Here is a 16,670-nt window from a genome sequence, read left to right on the forward strand (position 1 = left end):
CAAATAAGGGTTTGCATTATTTCTCGTATTTCACTCACTGCTCATTTATGATGCCAACAACTTTAATTTTTTTTTTGCATCTGCTGTCTGTAATTCATTTTTACAATTGTTCTTACAGGAGGTCCTGTCCACAGTCTCTGACTTTGGGACCTCCTTCTGTATTCCAATGTTTTTCTCTAACCTTGTACCATAAACATGTAATAAACGAACCTTGAACCTTGAATCCTCCGGCAGCTTCTGGCATATGGATGTGCGGCGGCAGAGAGAAAATCCCTTGCGCCATGAAATGGTCATGAAACGGTCTAGCGTATGAATCTAGCCTATACTTCTCCCATTGTTAATTGATTTTTTTTCTTTTGCCTTCAATTTCACTTTTAAAATGTCTAGTTTGGCTATCTCTTTCTTCTCCAAATTTACCCCTCTCTTGATTTCCTCCGCCAATCTTCCAACCTCCCCTTTGTCAATGTCACGCTTTTCTCATCCACTCTCCCATCTTCCCGAGCAAATCCCAGTGCTCTCTCTATGTCTGTTGCTGTTCCTCAGGGAGGGCTGAGCGGAGTTCAGCAAATTTGCACCTATACGTTTTTTGTTCTCAGAGCCCCTGTCCTAGCCTCAAAAAGTAATGAACTGTTCCACGAGTTATCAAATAACCGCTCTTTTCTTGGTGCCCTGTTTTCGGGTCCTACTTATACCTAGCGCCGATTTTTCCTGCATTCTTTCTTTCCATATCTTTCTTTCTGTCTCCTTTACCTCCGCTTTCACGCTAGTATATTGCTGAGCCCTATCCCTCACCTGTAGGTACTTTGTTCTTAGCTTCCGGGTTCTCTTCGTCCATTTTGTGTTAATACTTTTCATGTATAAATACTTGTACACCTTTTTTGCCCACCTTGTTTCCTCCATTTGGGTTAGTCTGTGATCATGTTTCAGTTTGCTGATTGCCTTTTGAACCTCGAACGACGCCCAGCCCATATCTCCCTGGACTCCCTCATTTGCAGTGGTCCCATGTGCCCCCAAGGCTAATCTTCCTACTCATCTTAGTCTGACTTCTAGACTTGATCGTATTTCTGATTTCATGCACAGGACTGCATTTCCAAATGTGAGGCCTGGTACCATGATTTCTTTCCATGCCCCTCTAGCCACCTCATACCTATTATAGTTCCATAGTGCTCTATGCTTCATAATGTCTGAATTCTTTTTTCCTTTATCCTTCAGAATCCTCTCGTGCTGGTCCAGATATTTTTTCCCTTCATTTAGCCATACGCCTAGATACTTGTAAGTCCTCACATGGTCTATCATGGTGTCTTGTATTTCTTGTGGGTCTCCCCTCTCATCAGTATATACCATTATGCCAGACTTCTGCCTACTGAAATGCAGTCCTAGCATGTTGCCCTCCTCACCACAGATCTGAACTAATTCCTGTAGCCTATCTTGCTTGTCTCCTAGTAGTACAATGTCATTTGCATACATCAGTCCGGCTAACAGTTGGTTTACCTTCTGGCCTTCCTGCATATAACTCATGTCACCTAGCTCCTATCTTACTCTCTTCCAACCTCTTTTCCATTTGATTCACGTATATCATAAAAAGTAGGGGTTATAGTGGGCAGCCCTTTCTTAGCCCACATTTAATTTTAGCTGGTTTTGTAGCTTCTCCCTTCCATGTTACTACCACCTCATTGTCTGAATATACACATTGTAGGAACTCATCCAGATTCTTATCTGAACCATATTCCTTCAATTGGCCCCACACTTTTTCCTGATTCACACTGTCATATTATTGGCACGCGCGAGGAAAGCAGAGACGAGGCGTGGGGCTTGGAGTCTCGGCAAGGTCGGTGCCAACTACTTTTATTCTTTCTTTGTGCGCCAGCCCTCTCTCGGCGGCCGGCTGGCTACGGTCGACTACGATCGGCTACGTTCCGCGCTGGCAGCACCGCGGCTTATCCGCGGCATATTTGTGTTCACCACAGCACTCACCCCCTAGTGAGAACACGAACGGAACCAACACGAGAAAACACTCGTGCGATTAGAGGTTGAGGCGACTTGGCGCATTTAGACGTCTGCCACTGCGCGTGTGGTAGGTGCGAGTATCAGGCGTGGATGCATTTTCCTCCCTGGTGGAAACCGCTGCCCTGAGACGAGGCACTCTTGTATGGGTTCCAGGCGACGGGATGGAGGTGGGTGTCATGGACTGCGTTCCATGTACGCAGGTTTAAGTCTGTCCAACGAGACAACTTCCCGCCGCCCCCGCATTTCGATAGTGAACCTCTTCCGCCCACGGCGGAGAACCTTGAATGGCCCATCGTACGGTGCTTGTAGTGGTTGTACAGCGTCGTTCCGCAGAAAGACGTGACTACATGACTCAAGCTCGTTGCTCACGTGTCCTCCTCTCTGCGGGCTGTCGCGGAGGTGTAGCTCGGAGCTTGTTCATGATGTCGCGAAGGCGAGATGCGTAGTCGCTGGCGGAAATGCGAGCTCGCTGTTGGTCAGATGCAAAGAAATCACCAGGCAGACGTAGCGTCGTGCCGTAGACAAGTTCCGCAGCGCTGCAGCCGATATCTGCCTTGCACGCTGTGCGTATGCCCAAGAGCACGATAGGCAATGCTTCCATCCAAGAGTCGTGTTCACTTGCCATGAGTGCTGCTTTCAGCTGCCGGTGAAATCTCTCGACCATTCCATTGCTCATCGGGTGGTAGGCCGTAGTCCTGATGCGCGAGGCGCCGATGAGTTTCGTCAGGCTGGCGAACAACGCAGACTCAAACTGGCTTCCTCTGTCCGTTGTAATGGAGGAAGGCGCACCAAAATGACATAGCCAGTGGTTGACAAAAGCGCGAGCAACAGTTTCGGCTGTAATGTCGGGAATCGGGATAGCTTCTGCCCACCGCGTGAAACGGTCGACCAAAGTGAGCAAGTACATTTGGCCCTGACAAGGTGTCAATGGTCCAACTATGTCCATATGGATGTGGTCGAATTGAGCATCTGGTCCTGGGAAAGTCTCCAACGGTGTCACCGTGTGACGCTGAACCTTGGACTGTTGACACGCAAGACACTCGCGAGTCCACTGTCGGGAATCGCGGTTGATGCCAGGCCATACGAAAAGCGCCGTGAGCAGCTTCTGGGTCGCCCGGATTCCTGGGTGTGAAAGCTCGTGTAACGAAGCGTATACCTCACGACGGAGGCAAGCAGGCACGTATGGTCGAGGACTACTTGTAGATATATCGCAACAAATGTCTCCTGCTCCGGGCAAAGGAAACCACTGTAGGATGAGTGACGTCGATGTTTCCTGCAAACGGCGCAGTTCGTCATCGTCACGTTGAGCTGCTGCCACTTTTGCGAGGTCTATTCCCGTGTGAGTGAGGGCATTTACTGGGCTGCGCGACAGAGCATCGGCGACAGCGTTGTCTACTCCCTTTATGTGGCGAATGTCCGTGGTGAATTCCGATATGTAGGACATCTGCCGCAGCTCGCGGGCTGTGTGCGTGCCGCCATCAGATTTGAGGGAGCGTAAGGCGTAGGTGAGAGGCTTGTGATCAGTCATTATAAAGAATTCCGTCCCTTCTAAGTAATGACGAAAGTGCCGGATTGCTGCGTAGACGGCCAACAGCTCGCGTCCGAAAGTGCTGTAACGCTGCTCGGTGGGTGTCAATTTCCGAGAAAAGAAAGCGATCGGTTGCCATACTCCTTTGTTAAGTTGTTGAAGGACAGCCCCCACAACTGCGTCCGAGGCGTCGACCGTGGCGCACTGTGGGACTCCCGGTTGCGGGTAGGCGAGAAGTGTGGCGTCGGTGAGGTGTCTCTTGATCTCTTGAAAAGCCGCTTCGGCGTCGTCCGTTCAGAGCAGCTCCCTAGCAGCACCTTCGTGTGTCGACAGCAGAAGGTGGAGAGGGTGCAGAACGGCCGCGCACCGAGGTACGAAACGTCGGTAGTAATTTACAAGGCCAAGGAACTCGCGCAGCTGGCGCTTAGTGGTGGGTCGTGGAAACTTCTCGACAGCTTTAACCTTGTCTGGATGAGGTTGAATGCCAGAGCTTGAAACAACATGGCCAAGAAAAGTCAGCTTCTCGGCACCCACCTCGCACTTGTCTGTGTTAACCAGGATGCCATGCTCCGCCAGGCGCTGAAACACTGATCACAGATGCGCCTCATGCTCGTCCGGTGAAGTGCTTGCGATGAGTAGGTCGTCGAGGTATGCATGGCAGAAGTCGAGGCCATGCAAAACGTCGTTGATAAAACGCTGGAATGTCTGTCCGGAGTTTCGCAGGCCGAACGGCATGCGCAGAAACTGAACAGGCCGAAGGGTGTGGTTATCGCCGTCTTCGATATGTCCTCTGGAGCCACGGGGATCTGATGGTACGCCTGCACGAGGTCGATCTTGCAGAAAATCACCACACCATGTAGGCTGGACGTCACATCATGAATGTGAGGTACCGGATAGCGGTCTGGCACGGTTGCTCGATTGAGGGCTCGATAGTCGCCGCAGGGTCGCCAGTCTCCTGGTGTTGACTTCGGCACCATATGCAGTGGAGACGCCCATGGGCTAGCGGACGGGCGGATTATGCCGAGCTCGAGCATGTGGTCGAATTCCTGTCGAGCTGCTTGCAGCTTTTGCGGGGACAAGTGGCGTGGGCGTGCGTAAACTGGTGGGCCTGTGGTGACAATGTGGTGGCATACATTGTGTTTGACGGCCGCGCTGGCCTGTGGTGGCCGCATCAGTTCGGGGAATTCGCCGAGGATGCCGGTGAATCGTGTAGCGCCCGGCGGTGCTACGAGCGTGGGGCTGAGGGGAGGATGCCTGGATGGCTTCCCGCGCACTTCTGCGTGTGACAGGGGGTCCTGTAAACGCTGGTTGCGGACATCGACAAGCAGTCCGAAGTTGCGCAAAAAGTCCGCTCCCAGGATGGCAAATTTTACGTCAGCCACGACGAAAATCCACCGAAATGACCTATTGAGGCCCGGGTCCAGCGAGAGAGAGCGTTGCCCGTACGTCGGTATCGTCGTATTGTTGACAGCTTGCAACGGTGCTGCGAACGGTCGTTTGCGATCGGCTGGCGACGCTGGCACGACACTAACTTCCGCCCCTGTGTCGACTAGGAAACGAGCACCTCTTTCGCGATCGGTCAGGAAGAATACCGATGGGCGACTGTCCGGCAGGGCGGGGGCACTGGTCACCCTCAGCGCTGGCCTGGGGCGTTTCCCGAATTTTCACAGGGCGGCACACAGTTCCGCGCAGCGTTGCCGAATTTGCGGTGGTACCAGCACACCCTGCGTTGTTGTGGTTGTGATGCGGTACGCTGTCGTGGTCGCTGGTTGCCGCTCGAGTGCAGCGCTGCGACGGTGTCTGCGAGGCGAGAAATTTCCTCTCGTATCTCTTGCAGGGAATTGGCGGACGGTGCGTCTGCGTGCACCGACGCGACTGTGGGCACGGCGACAGCCATGAGTTTGTCGGCGAGCTCGGCCATCTTGGCAAGGTCTGTCTCGCCCGACGCCGTGAGGCCTATCCGTACGCTTGTGGGAAGCCTTTGCAGGAACAGTTCCCGCACCAAACGGCCGTCGCTTGCAGTCGTGCCGCCGGCCAGTTGTTGCATGTGGCGTAGCAACTGGCTGGGCCGGCGGTCGCCAAGTTCGGCCTCCCGCAGTAGCTGCTGGAGACGCTCCGGCTCTGTAGGTGTGACACGGCGAATCAGTGTCTCTTTTAGCGTCTGGTAGGCGTTCTCTGCGGGTGGTGTTAGCAGTAGGTCCCGCACCTCGCTGGCTGTCGCAGGCGGAAGGCTGCCCACCACGTGGTGGTATTTAGTGCTGTCAGCAGTGATGCGGCGTGCAGCGAACTGCGACTCAACTTGCACGAACCAAAGTTCCGGGTCGCCAGTCCAAAACGGAGGTAGCTTCACGTCAAGTACGGCTACCGTGGGACTGCCGGCGTCGCTTGGCTGGTTCATGGCTATCACGTCCGGGTCACCAATTATTGGCACGCACGAGGAAAGCAGAGACGAGGCGTGGGGCTTGGAGTCTCGGTGCCAACTACTTTTATTCTTTCTTTGTGCGCCGGCCCTCTCTCGGCAGCCGGCTGGCTACGGTCGACTACGGTCGGCTACGTTCCGCGCTGGCAGCACCGCGGCTTATCCGCGGCATATTTGTGTTCACCACAATATGTCCCCTTAATGTCTAAAAATGCTATCCATAGAAGCCTTCGAATTGCCTCAGCTATCTCTATACACTGAGTTATAACGAATAGATTGTCCTCCAACCGTCTGTCCTTTTGGAAACCGTTCTGCTACTCTCCTGAGATCTCCTCACGCTCTGCCCATTCTTCCATTCTCATTTTCATCATCTGCTTTGCTAGCCTGTTTATAACTGATTTGACCGTAATTGGTCAGTAGGATTTGATGTTGTCCTTGTTTCCCTTGCCTTTGTATATTAGTCTCATCCTGCTCACATTCCAGCGGGTTCGATGCCGGCCGCGGCGGTCGAATCTCGATGGAGGTGAAATTCTAGAGGCCCGTGTACTGTGCGATGTCAGTGCATGTTAAAGAACCTGAGGTGTTCCAAATTTCCGAAGCCCTTCACTACGGCATCCCTCATAGTCTGAGTTGCTTTGGGACGTTAAACCCCCCTAATCCATAAGCCTCACTTTCCAGTCTTTTGGAACGCCTCCTCCCCCTACTACTTTTCCAATGAACTGTCGTAATTTCACTTTGCTTTTTTGGCCTAGCATGTTAACTGATCTCATAGGTATGCCGTCTGGCCCTGTCGCTGTTCCGATGGGAACCTTGCCTTCTACTATGTCCCATTCCCCTGCTGTCATCTCCCTAAGCTCTTCCTCCACTGCCCTGTCCTTGCTCTCCTCTAGTCCGTTTGCCTCAGGCTCTGCAAATGCTGCTTTGACTGTTTGATAAATTCTTGTGCTTCCTCTCCCTCTACTCTTTTCCCCTCCTGTGTGATCAGAGTGTGTGGACGCCCTCTGTCCTCTTCCCCTGTAGCTTTATGTGCTCCCAAAGCCTTTTTGCAGCATTTCTATCCTACCTTCACCATCCACTGGACTCCTGCCTTTCCTCTTTTGGCCTGACTTAATGCCACTGGTAGTCATTCCATTTTGAATCCACTTTGCCTGGTGTGGCTCCCCTTTTCTTTGCCAATCTGTGTTCCTTAGGTGCCTCTTGTCGTCGTGCTAAGGCTGCCTTCACTTCCCTGTCCCGCCAGCTTTATTGTGTATGCCTTCTCTTCCCTCTTCTCTTTTTGCCTTGGGCCTTCTTTAGCTTCCTTTGAAAAACCCCCACTAGGGCCTCATATGTCCACTTCTTATTCGGCTGCTTGGATACTATGTCTTCAATGTGTTTCGATACTTCCTGTCGCTGTGCATCAGGGAGGTTATGTTTACTTTCCCTCCTTTGAGTTCCTATCACAGGTATTGCGATACCAAATGCAATTTTAATTCTTCTCTGGTCGCTTCCCAGGCTTTTCATACCTTCGTCAATTTCCATGCTTCTTAACCGGTCATACAGTTTGTGTGACATTAGGCAATAGTCAGCAGTTGAGTGAGAGTTATTTCTTACCCATGTTACTTTCCCTTCACATTTTATTTCCCTATTAACCATTACTAATCATGGGCATCACAGAATTCTCCTAACATCTTCCCTGTTGCATCTATAGCTCCATCAAAGTATTCCATGTGAGCATTCATGTCGCCCAAGATAATTATTTCCCAATGCGAGCCTAACTCCCTGATGTCTTTAGCCATACATTCAAAATGCTCTATATTCTCCTCACTTGACTCACTCCTTGTTTTAAGGTACACAAACCCTGTTATTGTCTTTTGACTCCCCATTCTGCCTTGGAGCCATTGATGTTCCCTGTAGTTCTCTCTCACCCTTTCCAAGTCTTGCCCCTTTACTAATGCCCCTAGGCCTCCACCTTTACGGTCTTTCCCTTTTCTGTTACACCCTATTCAAGTGTAACCTGCCATGTGTGGTGCTTCTTCCATGTCTCTCAAGTGAGTTTCTGCAACCCCATATACACCAAAGTTTTCAGATTGCAGTTGTTCTTCGATTTCAACCCATTTAATTCGACTTATTCCCCCTTACATGTTGATGAACCTTACACTGAGAGAGTGCTTCCTTTTCGTTCACCATGCCCTTATCCTGCCCCCCCCCCCCTTCACATTTGCTGCTTACTCTTTTGCCTGCAGGGGTATCCTGCGTGCCTGCAAAAAAGCCAATCAATGCCTTACGGCCTACCCTCTTCCCAACCTGCCATCCCGCTGGCTCGGCGTAATGGATGCCATCCGGGGAAAATGGGGGGGAGTTTCGGTCTCCATAAATCACCTGGTTGACATCCATCATATCACATCTGAGAGATTTTTCCATCTCTCTGATTACCCCGCAGGGGGCCGTCTGCAGCTTGTAGGCATTGGTGAGTGGCAACACCACAGGTTCCCGAGCATCCGCAGGGACAGGTGCGTTCCTGGGGGGGATGATGGTGAACAATGCATCACCATGGACCCGAGCACCCGCGCTTCGCCGTGCGCGGCATCGCCGTGTCTGGGGAAAAGGGGATCCTGGTGGTTGAGATGCCGAGTGTTTGGACCTTTAAGGCCCCTTGGCGGAGGCAACACACCACTTTGGCCCCGGCTTCCTGTAGACGGCACCTCCGGCCTGACCCGACCGGGGGAAATTGGCAGTCGCTTTTTCCTATCCTCCCCTCTATCTTTCACTTTCCTACCCCTTTAACCTTGTGTTGCCAAACACCCTCAATTGCGTCATATTTGGTTATAGTTGGGGTGTACAGCTGGCGTGGGCAGGACTTGCTTGCAAGTTCCTGTCCCGTCCCCAAGTTGGGCTCCGTGGTGGGTGGCTTGCGCCGTAGCCGAAAAACACACATACTTTATGGCTAACCTTCTCTTAGCAAATGATCGCCCTCATAAACGAGGGCAGAACGAGGCAGTAGATTTCTTTCAGAGAAAGAAGGTAACATTTCCTAAATACAATGTACTACACAGCAAAGTAGATGAAAAGCCAGCTAGAATTTTGTCCCCGTTCGTAGTTTCAAAGACCTTGACAGATGCCTTGGGCCCAGGTTACAAAATGACGAAAATGGCCAGTGGTGATTTGCTACTCGAGTTCCAGAACAACGTACAGCACTCAAAACTTCCGAACATTGTGGCTATAGAGGAAATCCCTGTTTCCATCACAGCCGATAGATCCCTGAACACAATCCGTGGTGTCATATTTGAAAGTGACTTTCTTCGTTCGACAGAGGAGGAACTGCAGGAAGGTCTTAAAGACCAAGAAGTAACCAACGTTCACAGAATTAAGATCGAAAAGGTGGCAAGGAAATCCCTACCAAACACCGTATCCTGACGTTCAATACCAGTACACTGCATGAAACAATAGAAGGCGGGTACATCAAACTTCATGTATGCCCCTACATGCCAAATCCCAGGAGGTGCTTCAAGTGCCAGAGATATAGTCATGGATCACTGAGTTGTCGTGGCCATGAGGAGGAGGAGGAACAACTTTATTTACGTCATGGCCTAATGGCATCATGACCTAATGGTGCCGTGACGGGGGCCCAGGCGGCAACTCAGCAGAGGATCTGAGGCCTTTGTCGTTCAAGAGCCGCCGAGACCTGCTGGACGGCCCAGGTTTGCACGTCACGGTCAGAGCATTCCGCCGCAGCCGCGAGTCGTGGCGGAATCGTTATGCTTTTAGAAGCCTCGTCGGGGAATTTTGTGCAGTTCCATAGGATGTGCATCAGAGTTGTCCTCTCCCGCTGGCACACGCGACACACATCACTTTCATATAAGTTTAGGTATAGATGAGTCATTAACACCGGGGTTGGTAAAGAACCAGTTTGTAGTTGTCTAAACAGCACCGCCTCCGCTCGGCTCAGTCCCGGCTGTGGGGGTGGGAAAGTCCTTCGAGCGAGGCGGTAAAACTGCGTAAGTTCATTGAATGTTGTCATGTGGTCTTTGGCACTACACCACGTGGATGGTCGGTTGCAGCGGCGCGGTTGGTTAGCGCTCGCGCCACTGCATGTGCCGTCTCGTTGTGGTTAGCGTGCTTCTCCGACGCATCGTTGCCCGCATGCGCCGGGAACCACCTGAGTCTGACATACCTTTCTTCCTGTTGTAGGTCAGTCGAGCACAGAACGCGCACAGCCTCACTGCACACTTTGCCCTTGGCATAATTCCGCACTGCACTTTGGGAATCACACAGCACCGTTTGGCATCCGGGGTCGGCAATGGCCAAGGCAATGGCTACCTCCTCCGCCTGACATGCCTCTGGGACCCGTAAGCTTGCCGCTGCCCTCGTGGCGCCTGATGACGCATCGATGACAGTAGCTACGAACGCCGTGTGGTCTCCCTGGTATTCAGCCGCATCCACGAACCTGGCGTGCGCATCCTTGGCATGAAAGTCGATGAGGAATTTGGCCCTCGCCGCTCTTCGCTCCCTATTAAACTCAGGGTTCATGTTTCTAGGAATGAGGTCTACCCGAATCCGGCATCGGGTCCCGTCAGGAACAGGAACATCACTAGTGGCCTTTTTCAACCTGGGCATGAAGCCCAAGTAATGAAGTATACGCCTACCGGCCTCGGTCATAGAGAGCCGCTCCAGCTGGGCAGTCTGTTGCGCTTCCGCAAGTTCCTCAAGGGTATTGTGGACCCCGAGTTTCAGGATCTTGTTGGTGTCCGTACACTCGAAAAGGCCGAGCGCCGCCTTGTAAGCTCGGCGTATGAGGCCGTTGATCTTATTCTTTTCACACTGCATCCAGTTGTGAAAGGCTGCAACGTAGGTGACGTGGCTAACTATGAAGGAGTGCACAAGCCGAATCAAACTTTCTTCTTTCATACCGGCCGTGCGGTTGGCGACTCGTCGGATGAGGCGTATTGCGTTGGTAATCTTGGCTGTAAGGCGGGAAATGGTCTCGCCGTTGCCCCGCCGCTTGTCTGTAATCATGCCAAGCACCCGAATTTTGTCGACCTCAGGGATCACTTGACCGTTCCTCGTGACGATCTTGATGGCCTCGTAATCCCTCGGTTCGCTTTTGTTACGTCTGACGTACTTTGGTGGTAACACCAGGAGTTCTGACTTGGCCTGTGAGCAGATCAATCCGGATCCGTTTAGCTGGTCTTCGATCGCGTCGACGGCTTCTTGCAGGGTGGTCTCAATGTGACCATCGCTGCCTCCCGGAACCCACAGCGTGATGTCATCGGCATAGATAGTGTGCCGGACCCCCTCAACTCGAGAGAGTCGCTTGGCCACCCCGATCATAACGAGGTTGAATAACAACGGGGAGATGACCGAGCCCTGGGGGGTCCCGACACTGCCGAGCCTTTTCGGTTGGAGCCGTGGCCATGAAACATGCGCGAAATGGGCATCAAAGGAACATCAGTCAGACAATTGTGAAGGTACACCATATTGTGCAAACTGTCAAGGGGACCACCTGGCATATTCCAGGGCATGTCCATCCTGGAAAAAAGAAAATGAAATCATAGCTATAAAAACCAGAGAAACTATGTCATTCAAGGAAGCACGAAGGCGATTTGCACCCTCACAAAACTCTTTCTCCTTCACTGCAAGAACAAACTTCGCTGATGTGGTGCGCAGGGGTGTAGCACCACACAACTTTCCGGCACCTGCCGAGGCCACTTCTGCTGAGCTATGGCAGGGCCATCCACTCCCCAGGCAGGGACAGTGAAAGCTGCTCTGCCATCTCCAAAGCAGGGAGCGCTGGTCGATGGGTTGGCATCCCGCAGTACTTCCCCCAGTCGGGGGAGGACTCCGCGGTCCTCCAGCACCTCTCGTGAGGTGATGGATGTAACTCCCAGTCCGCCTGCTTTGCAGCAGCGGAACAGCTCTCTTGAGCGAAAAAGAGACAAAGCCCTGATAACGGGCCCAGAACATGAGTAAACTCCCCTTCATTCCCAAACCCAAGCATAAACATGGCTTTCTTAGTTCAGTGGAACTGTAGAGGACTTTTGAGGAATTACAGTGATATAACACATATTCTAGGGTCAGTGTTGCCCGTAGCTTTATGTCTTCAGGAGACCAATCTTGGCCCACAACATGTGCTTATTCTGAAACATTATAAAACTTGTAGACGCGATCGCAAGCAGGCAAATTGACTCTCGGGAGGCGTCGCGATAGTCGTTCAAAGCGGCGTCCCTGCTCAAGAAATCAAACTCAAAACAAAACTTGAGGCGGTTGCTGTCAGCATCGTCAGCTACAAAACACTAACAATCTGTTCTGCATACATTCCTCCACATTCGCCATTAACAGTCCATAATGTACAAGAACTCATCAGAGGACTTCTGGAGCCATATCTGTTAGTTGGGGATTCTAAACCTCACTCCTCCGTTTGGGGAAGCGAACGCTGTGATGCTAGAGGTCAAATAATCGAAGATTTTATCCTGACAAATAATGTATGTCTTTTGAACACGGAAAAGGCCACATACTGTTCCCAAACGTCTGGGAAAATGAGCTCTTTAGACTTCTCTTTTTGTTCACCGTCTGTTTTTACGATTTTAAATGGGATGTTTTAGACAACCGGTATGGGAGTGATCACCTGCCAGCTTTTATCAGCCTATTCTCCTCACCTGCAGTCACCCCAACTAAACCACGACGACGGAAGCTTCATTTAGCTGACTGGGCATTGTTTAGAGAAAAGGCCAGTTTAGAAAGCATTTTCTCAGAAACACTTAGCATAGATGAACTCAATGAAATCCTCACAAAGTGTATCATCTATGCTGCACGCCTAGCTATTCCCCAGGCCACAGGCGCTTTCTCCTACGTTGTCGCCATTGACGCAGCCATCACTCAGGGTTCGAGTGAGGAGGCGCGTCGCAGGGGGGGGGGGGGGCGAAGAGAAGGCTCCCGACAGGAGAGGGCTCGGATGCCTTTTCAGGAAAGAGGGATCTTGCATTTGGTCCCGGTGTACGAACATACTGCACTGTGTATTTGGTTTTACTTTGCTTTGTGCTATTGGCTGGGCGCTGGGTTTGAGGCTGTAGTGTGGCGGCTGCTTCGAAAGCAGGATCTACTCGTTGTCGGTCCCCTCGGCTCCCTGTTTAGTCGCTGACTCGCTGGTCATTAAGAGCATCCTGGCGTTGCCAGTGCCCGTTCTCGAAGAGTGCCGGCTGTGTTTTGCCGACCTCTTTGGTCGGACACTTTAGTCCACCACGTTCTTGGTATGCAATTAGCCCCTCAACAGGAGCATTACCCTTTGGTTTTTCAGCAGGTTGTATGCAATTGTCTCAGCTTAGCCTTTGTGACAAGACTCTGGCTAGATATTCACGAATCAGGGCAATACTAGTTGTGTTTCGATTTAACTGCTCGGTAACACAAGCAAAATGATCCTCTGACACCGTTTGCTTGAGCGCGTATGGCACCGTCCGAGCTTTACAAAATTGAGGCCTGGCATCTTCTCTGATGGCCAGGTGGATCGGTGGCCCTTTGAGCAATGCAAGTCCCGGAGTGAAAACGTCGTTGTACTTTGAAAGGAGGGTTTCCAACCATCTGTCTGTCGGGCCCGCTTGTACGCACACCATAGCGTTGGCAGGGATTACTGGCACGCCAGCCGTATTGAAGCTTTGGATAGTGTCACAGCCGCAAAGCGTCGGTCCCGGACAATCAACAACAACCAGCTCGGACTGTACACTAGTCACTTAGGGTTTGGGAAGCCATGGTGTAGTGCAAAAGTCCCGAAATCTATTCTTTGCTGCTGACAGGAAAAAACCCTTGCTTGTGCAGTTGCCTTTCTGGGTGTCTCCCTTTGCATCAATACAAAATGAGGTTGAGCAGTTCACATTGCCTCGAACTGATTTAGATTTAGATGCAGTACCAGTGTTCCCCATCTTCTCAAGTCCGCAGAGTACAGTCCTCACATCCATGGCATCATTTCAACGCTGTCCTTTGAAGGAACCCGAACCGTGCCTTGGTCGGATCACTGAAGAACTTTCGAGTCAAAGCATACTCGAACTACTTTTTCTTCAGAAGAAAATGAATGCACATTTCATTCGATGTGGTTGTCAGGACCTGTTCTTGGTATGTCTCACTGGTAAAGAAATTGTCAGGGTAGCTGTCCTTAACTTTTCGATGTAGTCGAAGAAATTGGTCTCTAGCCACTGCATCCTCATGTTGTCAACATCACGTAAATGCCGGCTGTCAGGCCCATGCCTGTGGGTGTGCTGCTGTGTGTTGCTGACATCCATCAGCGCAAACCACTTGTGCATGCATGATCGGCATTCCACAATTGGGGCCACTGACCTCAACTTCAAATCACAGGTGTGGCTAGCTTGGTCTTTCAGATACTGTAGTGCAGCAGGAACTGGCGGAGAGCAGATTTGCACTGCATGTCTCACACTCATCTTCTGAGTATTTGATGGATAGTGGTTGTTGAAGATTGGTGCATGGCGTGCGAAGGGCGTGCGAATGGACTGGAACACCATATTGGCACCCTCGATAAAAGGCATATGGACGCGGCTTGTGTGCCTTCTTTTGCAATTTTTGGTGCCGAAACCCGGGAGGTTAGCGGGCACTCCACTATCAATCCCACCAGAGAAGGGGAACGGCCTTACGGCCTTACGGACACAAGATGGACCGGTCAGGTGCAAGCGTACCACCCAGTGCACTTTGTAGTCCTTACTGCGGAACGAGGCTAGTCTACTTATCAAATCGAACGCTGGCTCTCTTTCGGCCTTGAAAATTATTCACAAATGCCTCAGGACTTGTATCGAAGGCTTACACTCCCTAAATCAAGACCTGAAGACTGCTCTCTGACAAGGAGGCGGTCGAAGACTGTTCGGCAGTCCTCCAGTATGAAGACAACACCGGAGATACCTTAGCACTTCTGTGCCACCAAATCGAGGTCCTTCAGGCGCAGACTACCGCTGTGCATGTGGCCAGCCGTTCGACCGACACTGCCACAGAGGTCCCTGCAGTAGCTAGACCACCCAGCGAGAGTGCGACCGTTGGACAACCAGGCCACGTTGGTTCACAGCTGCTGGAATTGGACCTGCTTCATTTTTGTGGCAATGTGTCCCACTGGCTGGCCTTTTGGGATATCCATTGGGCAGCATCGGGCCACGATGTGGTTGCGTAGCAATCAGTGGCACTCGCCGAGCCGGCAGTCATGGGGCGCGGCAGCGTCGTACTGGTCGTCCATGCCGCAGCAGCAGCTAACTGCTCCCATAGTTCTGAGCTTCACAGTAGAGTCTTGCTGCATTCTGTACAGTTCTTTCGAAGGGGCTGACAAAGTTTGTTTCAAATCACCCATGTCCTTTGCAAAAAATTGTGACCTGACATTCTTACTAATGTGTGATTGATGGTGATTACAATTATTTGTGGTGACTGCAGGTCTGGGCTTGAGGTAGGATGCCCACGCTTCTTTTACTGGAAGCTGGAGGGTTTCCACGAAGCTTCTGAATCCAGACTTGCCAGCCCACACGTGACACGGAACGCATATCTGCTAGAGCTGGGGTGAACTCTTGTGCACTCTATGTCGTAGCTAGCTTCCATAGCAAAATAGTACCAGATTTTTGTCACTTATATTCAGCTTTTTCTCGCACCACTGTTCCTAAGCCTGCTCGTGGTGAAAACGGTACAGAGCATATCGGCTACCTGGGAATGTCAAATTTATGGCATTAATTTTGGCCTAGCTGAAATCAGTCGTTTAGTGTCTGGTGCATAAATTTTGAATTCCAGAGACCTCTGATGCTACTGAAATGCACTTGAAGCAGGGCGTCTTCCAACCGGGAAAACCGTGAAAACCGGGAAAACTGGGAATTCTCAGGGAATTTAGATAATAATCTTTTCATGCGCCCATCCTCCCTCACCTCGCCGAATAAAATCCTCATGAGGTGAGGATGCCCTCATGAAGGCTCGCCCTCGTGGGGATGCCCATCTCTGGTCCTAAATCATTCTAAGCGTCTTCCGAAATATATTTTGTGAAACCAAAGCATTGTAAACCATTTTAAAGCAATTTTCCGTCAAACTATGTTGTAACTAACACGAATATTGCGAGTTTTTGGCTGTATCGAATTCTCCTTAAATGTTTTCAACAAACAGATGCATTTCTCAGTTTATATATCGAACGCGGTTCACCATAAAAACGGATATATCGAACGGCCGAGCGCCAGTTAAGCTATGTGCCCGCTCGGGTGGCAGGTGGCAGGTTTACCTCGCTGCACGGTTGACTAGTGGTGGTGCGGCAAACGTTTGCTTTACAGTCAGTCAGTATCTCGCACTTGCCAACAGCGCCACAGAAGAGAAGCGGCGCGAGATCAGCTGATAGCCGTGCAGTCGGCACCCGTTTGTGCTTCTCGCACTCATCGATAGTGCTCAGGAATGAACCAGCGAAGGAGCCACCCTAACGCATTTGACCCGCCACCGCCATGTACAACACGGCTTTGCGGGGAAGCCAACCTAGCTGACGTTTGACTCGGTTTTTTATGGCCTCTGCAATCGGCTCGAGCTGCTTGGAAGTATTGCTAAACTACAAAAAAGGTCCCTCCTATTTGCTGTTTTTTCGCTGATTAAATTTTACCTCTCCAGCGTGAGTTTTGGAGAAATTCTTTAATACATGTTTTGGCTGTACTGAACTCTTTGAGGACTCTATACCTATTCGTTATGAGGAGGTTTCACTGCATTAGTAAAGTATCAAGTTGGGTGAGTTAGTAC

General features: G+C 51.2%; 2 protein-coding genes across 6 annotated transcripts in view; one reads left to right on the plus strand and one right to left on the minus strand.

The window, feature by feature from the left end:
- Window positions 1-16,670, plus strand: part of LOC144107788 (uncharacterized) — a 123,339-nt gene that overhangs the window by 47,539 nt on the left and 59,130 nt on the right. The window lies entirely within an intron of this gene.
- LOC144106599 (uncharacterized) lies at window positions 4,409-6,933 on the minus strand. The gene has a single exon (XM_077639446.1). The coding sequence runs from the start codon at window positions 5,931-5,933 to the stop codon at window positions 5,169-5,171; it is 765 nt and encodes a 254-aa protein (XP_077495572.1). The 5' UTR covers window positions 5,934-6,933; the 3' UTR covers window positions 4,409-5,168.

This window comes from Amblyomma americanum, chromosome 10 (genome assembly GCF_052857255.1).
Source record: "Amblyomma americanum isolate KBUSLIRL-KWMA chromosome 10, ASM5285725v1, whole genome shotgun sequence".
Taxonomy (NCBI): domain Eukaryota; kingdom Metazoa; phylum Arthropoda; class Arachnida; order Ixodida; family Ixodidae; genus Amblyomma; species Amblyomma americanum.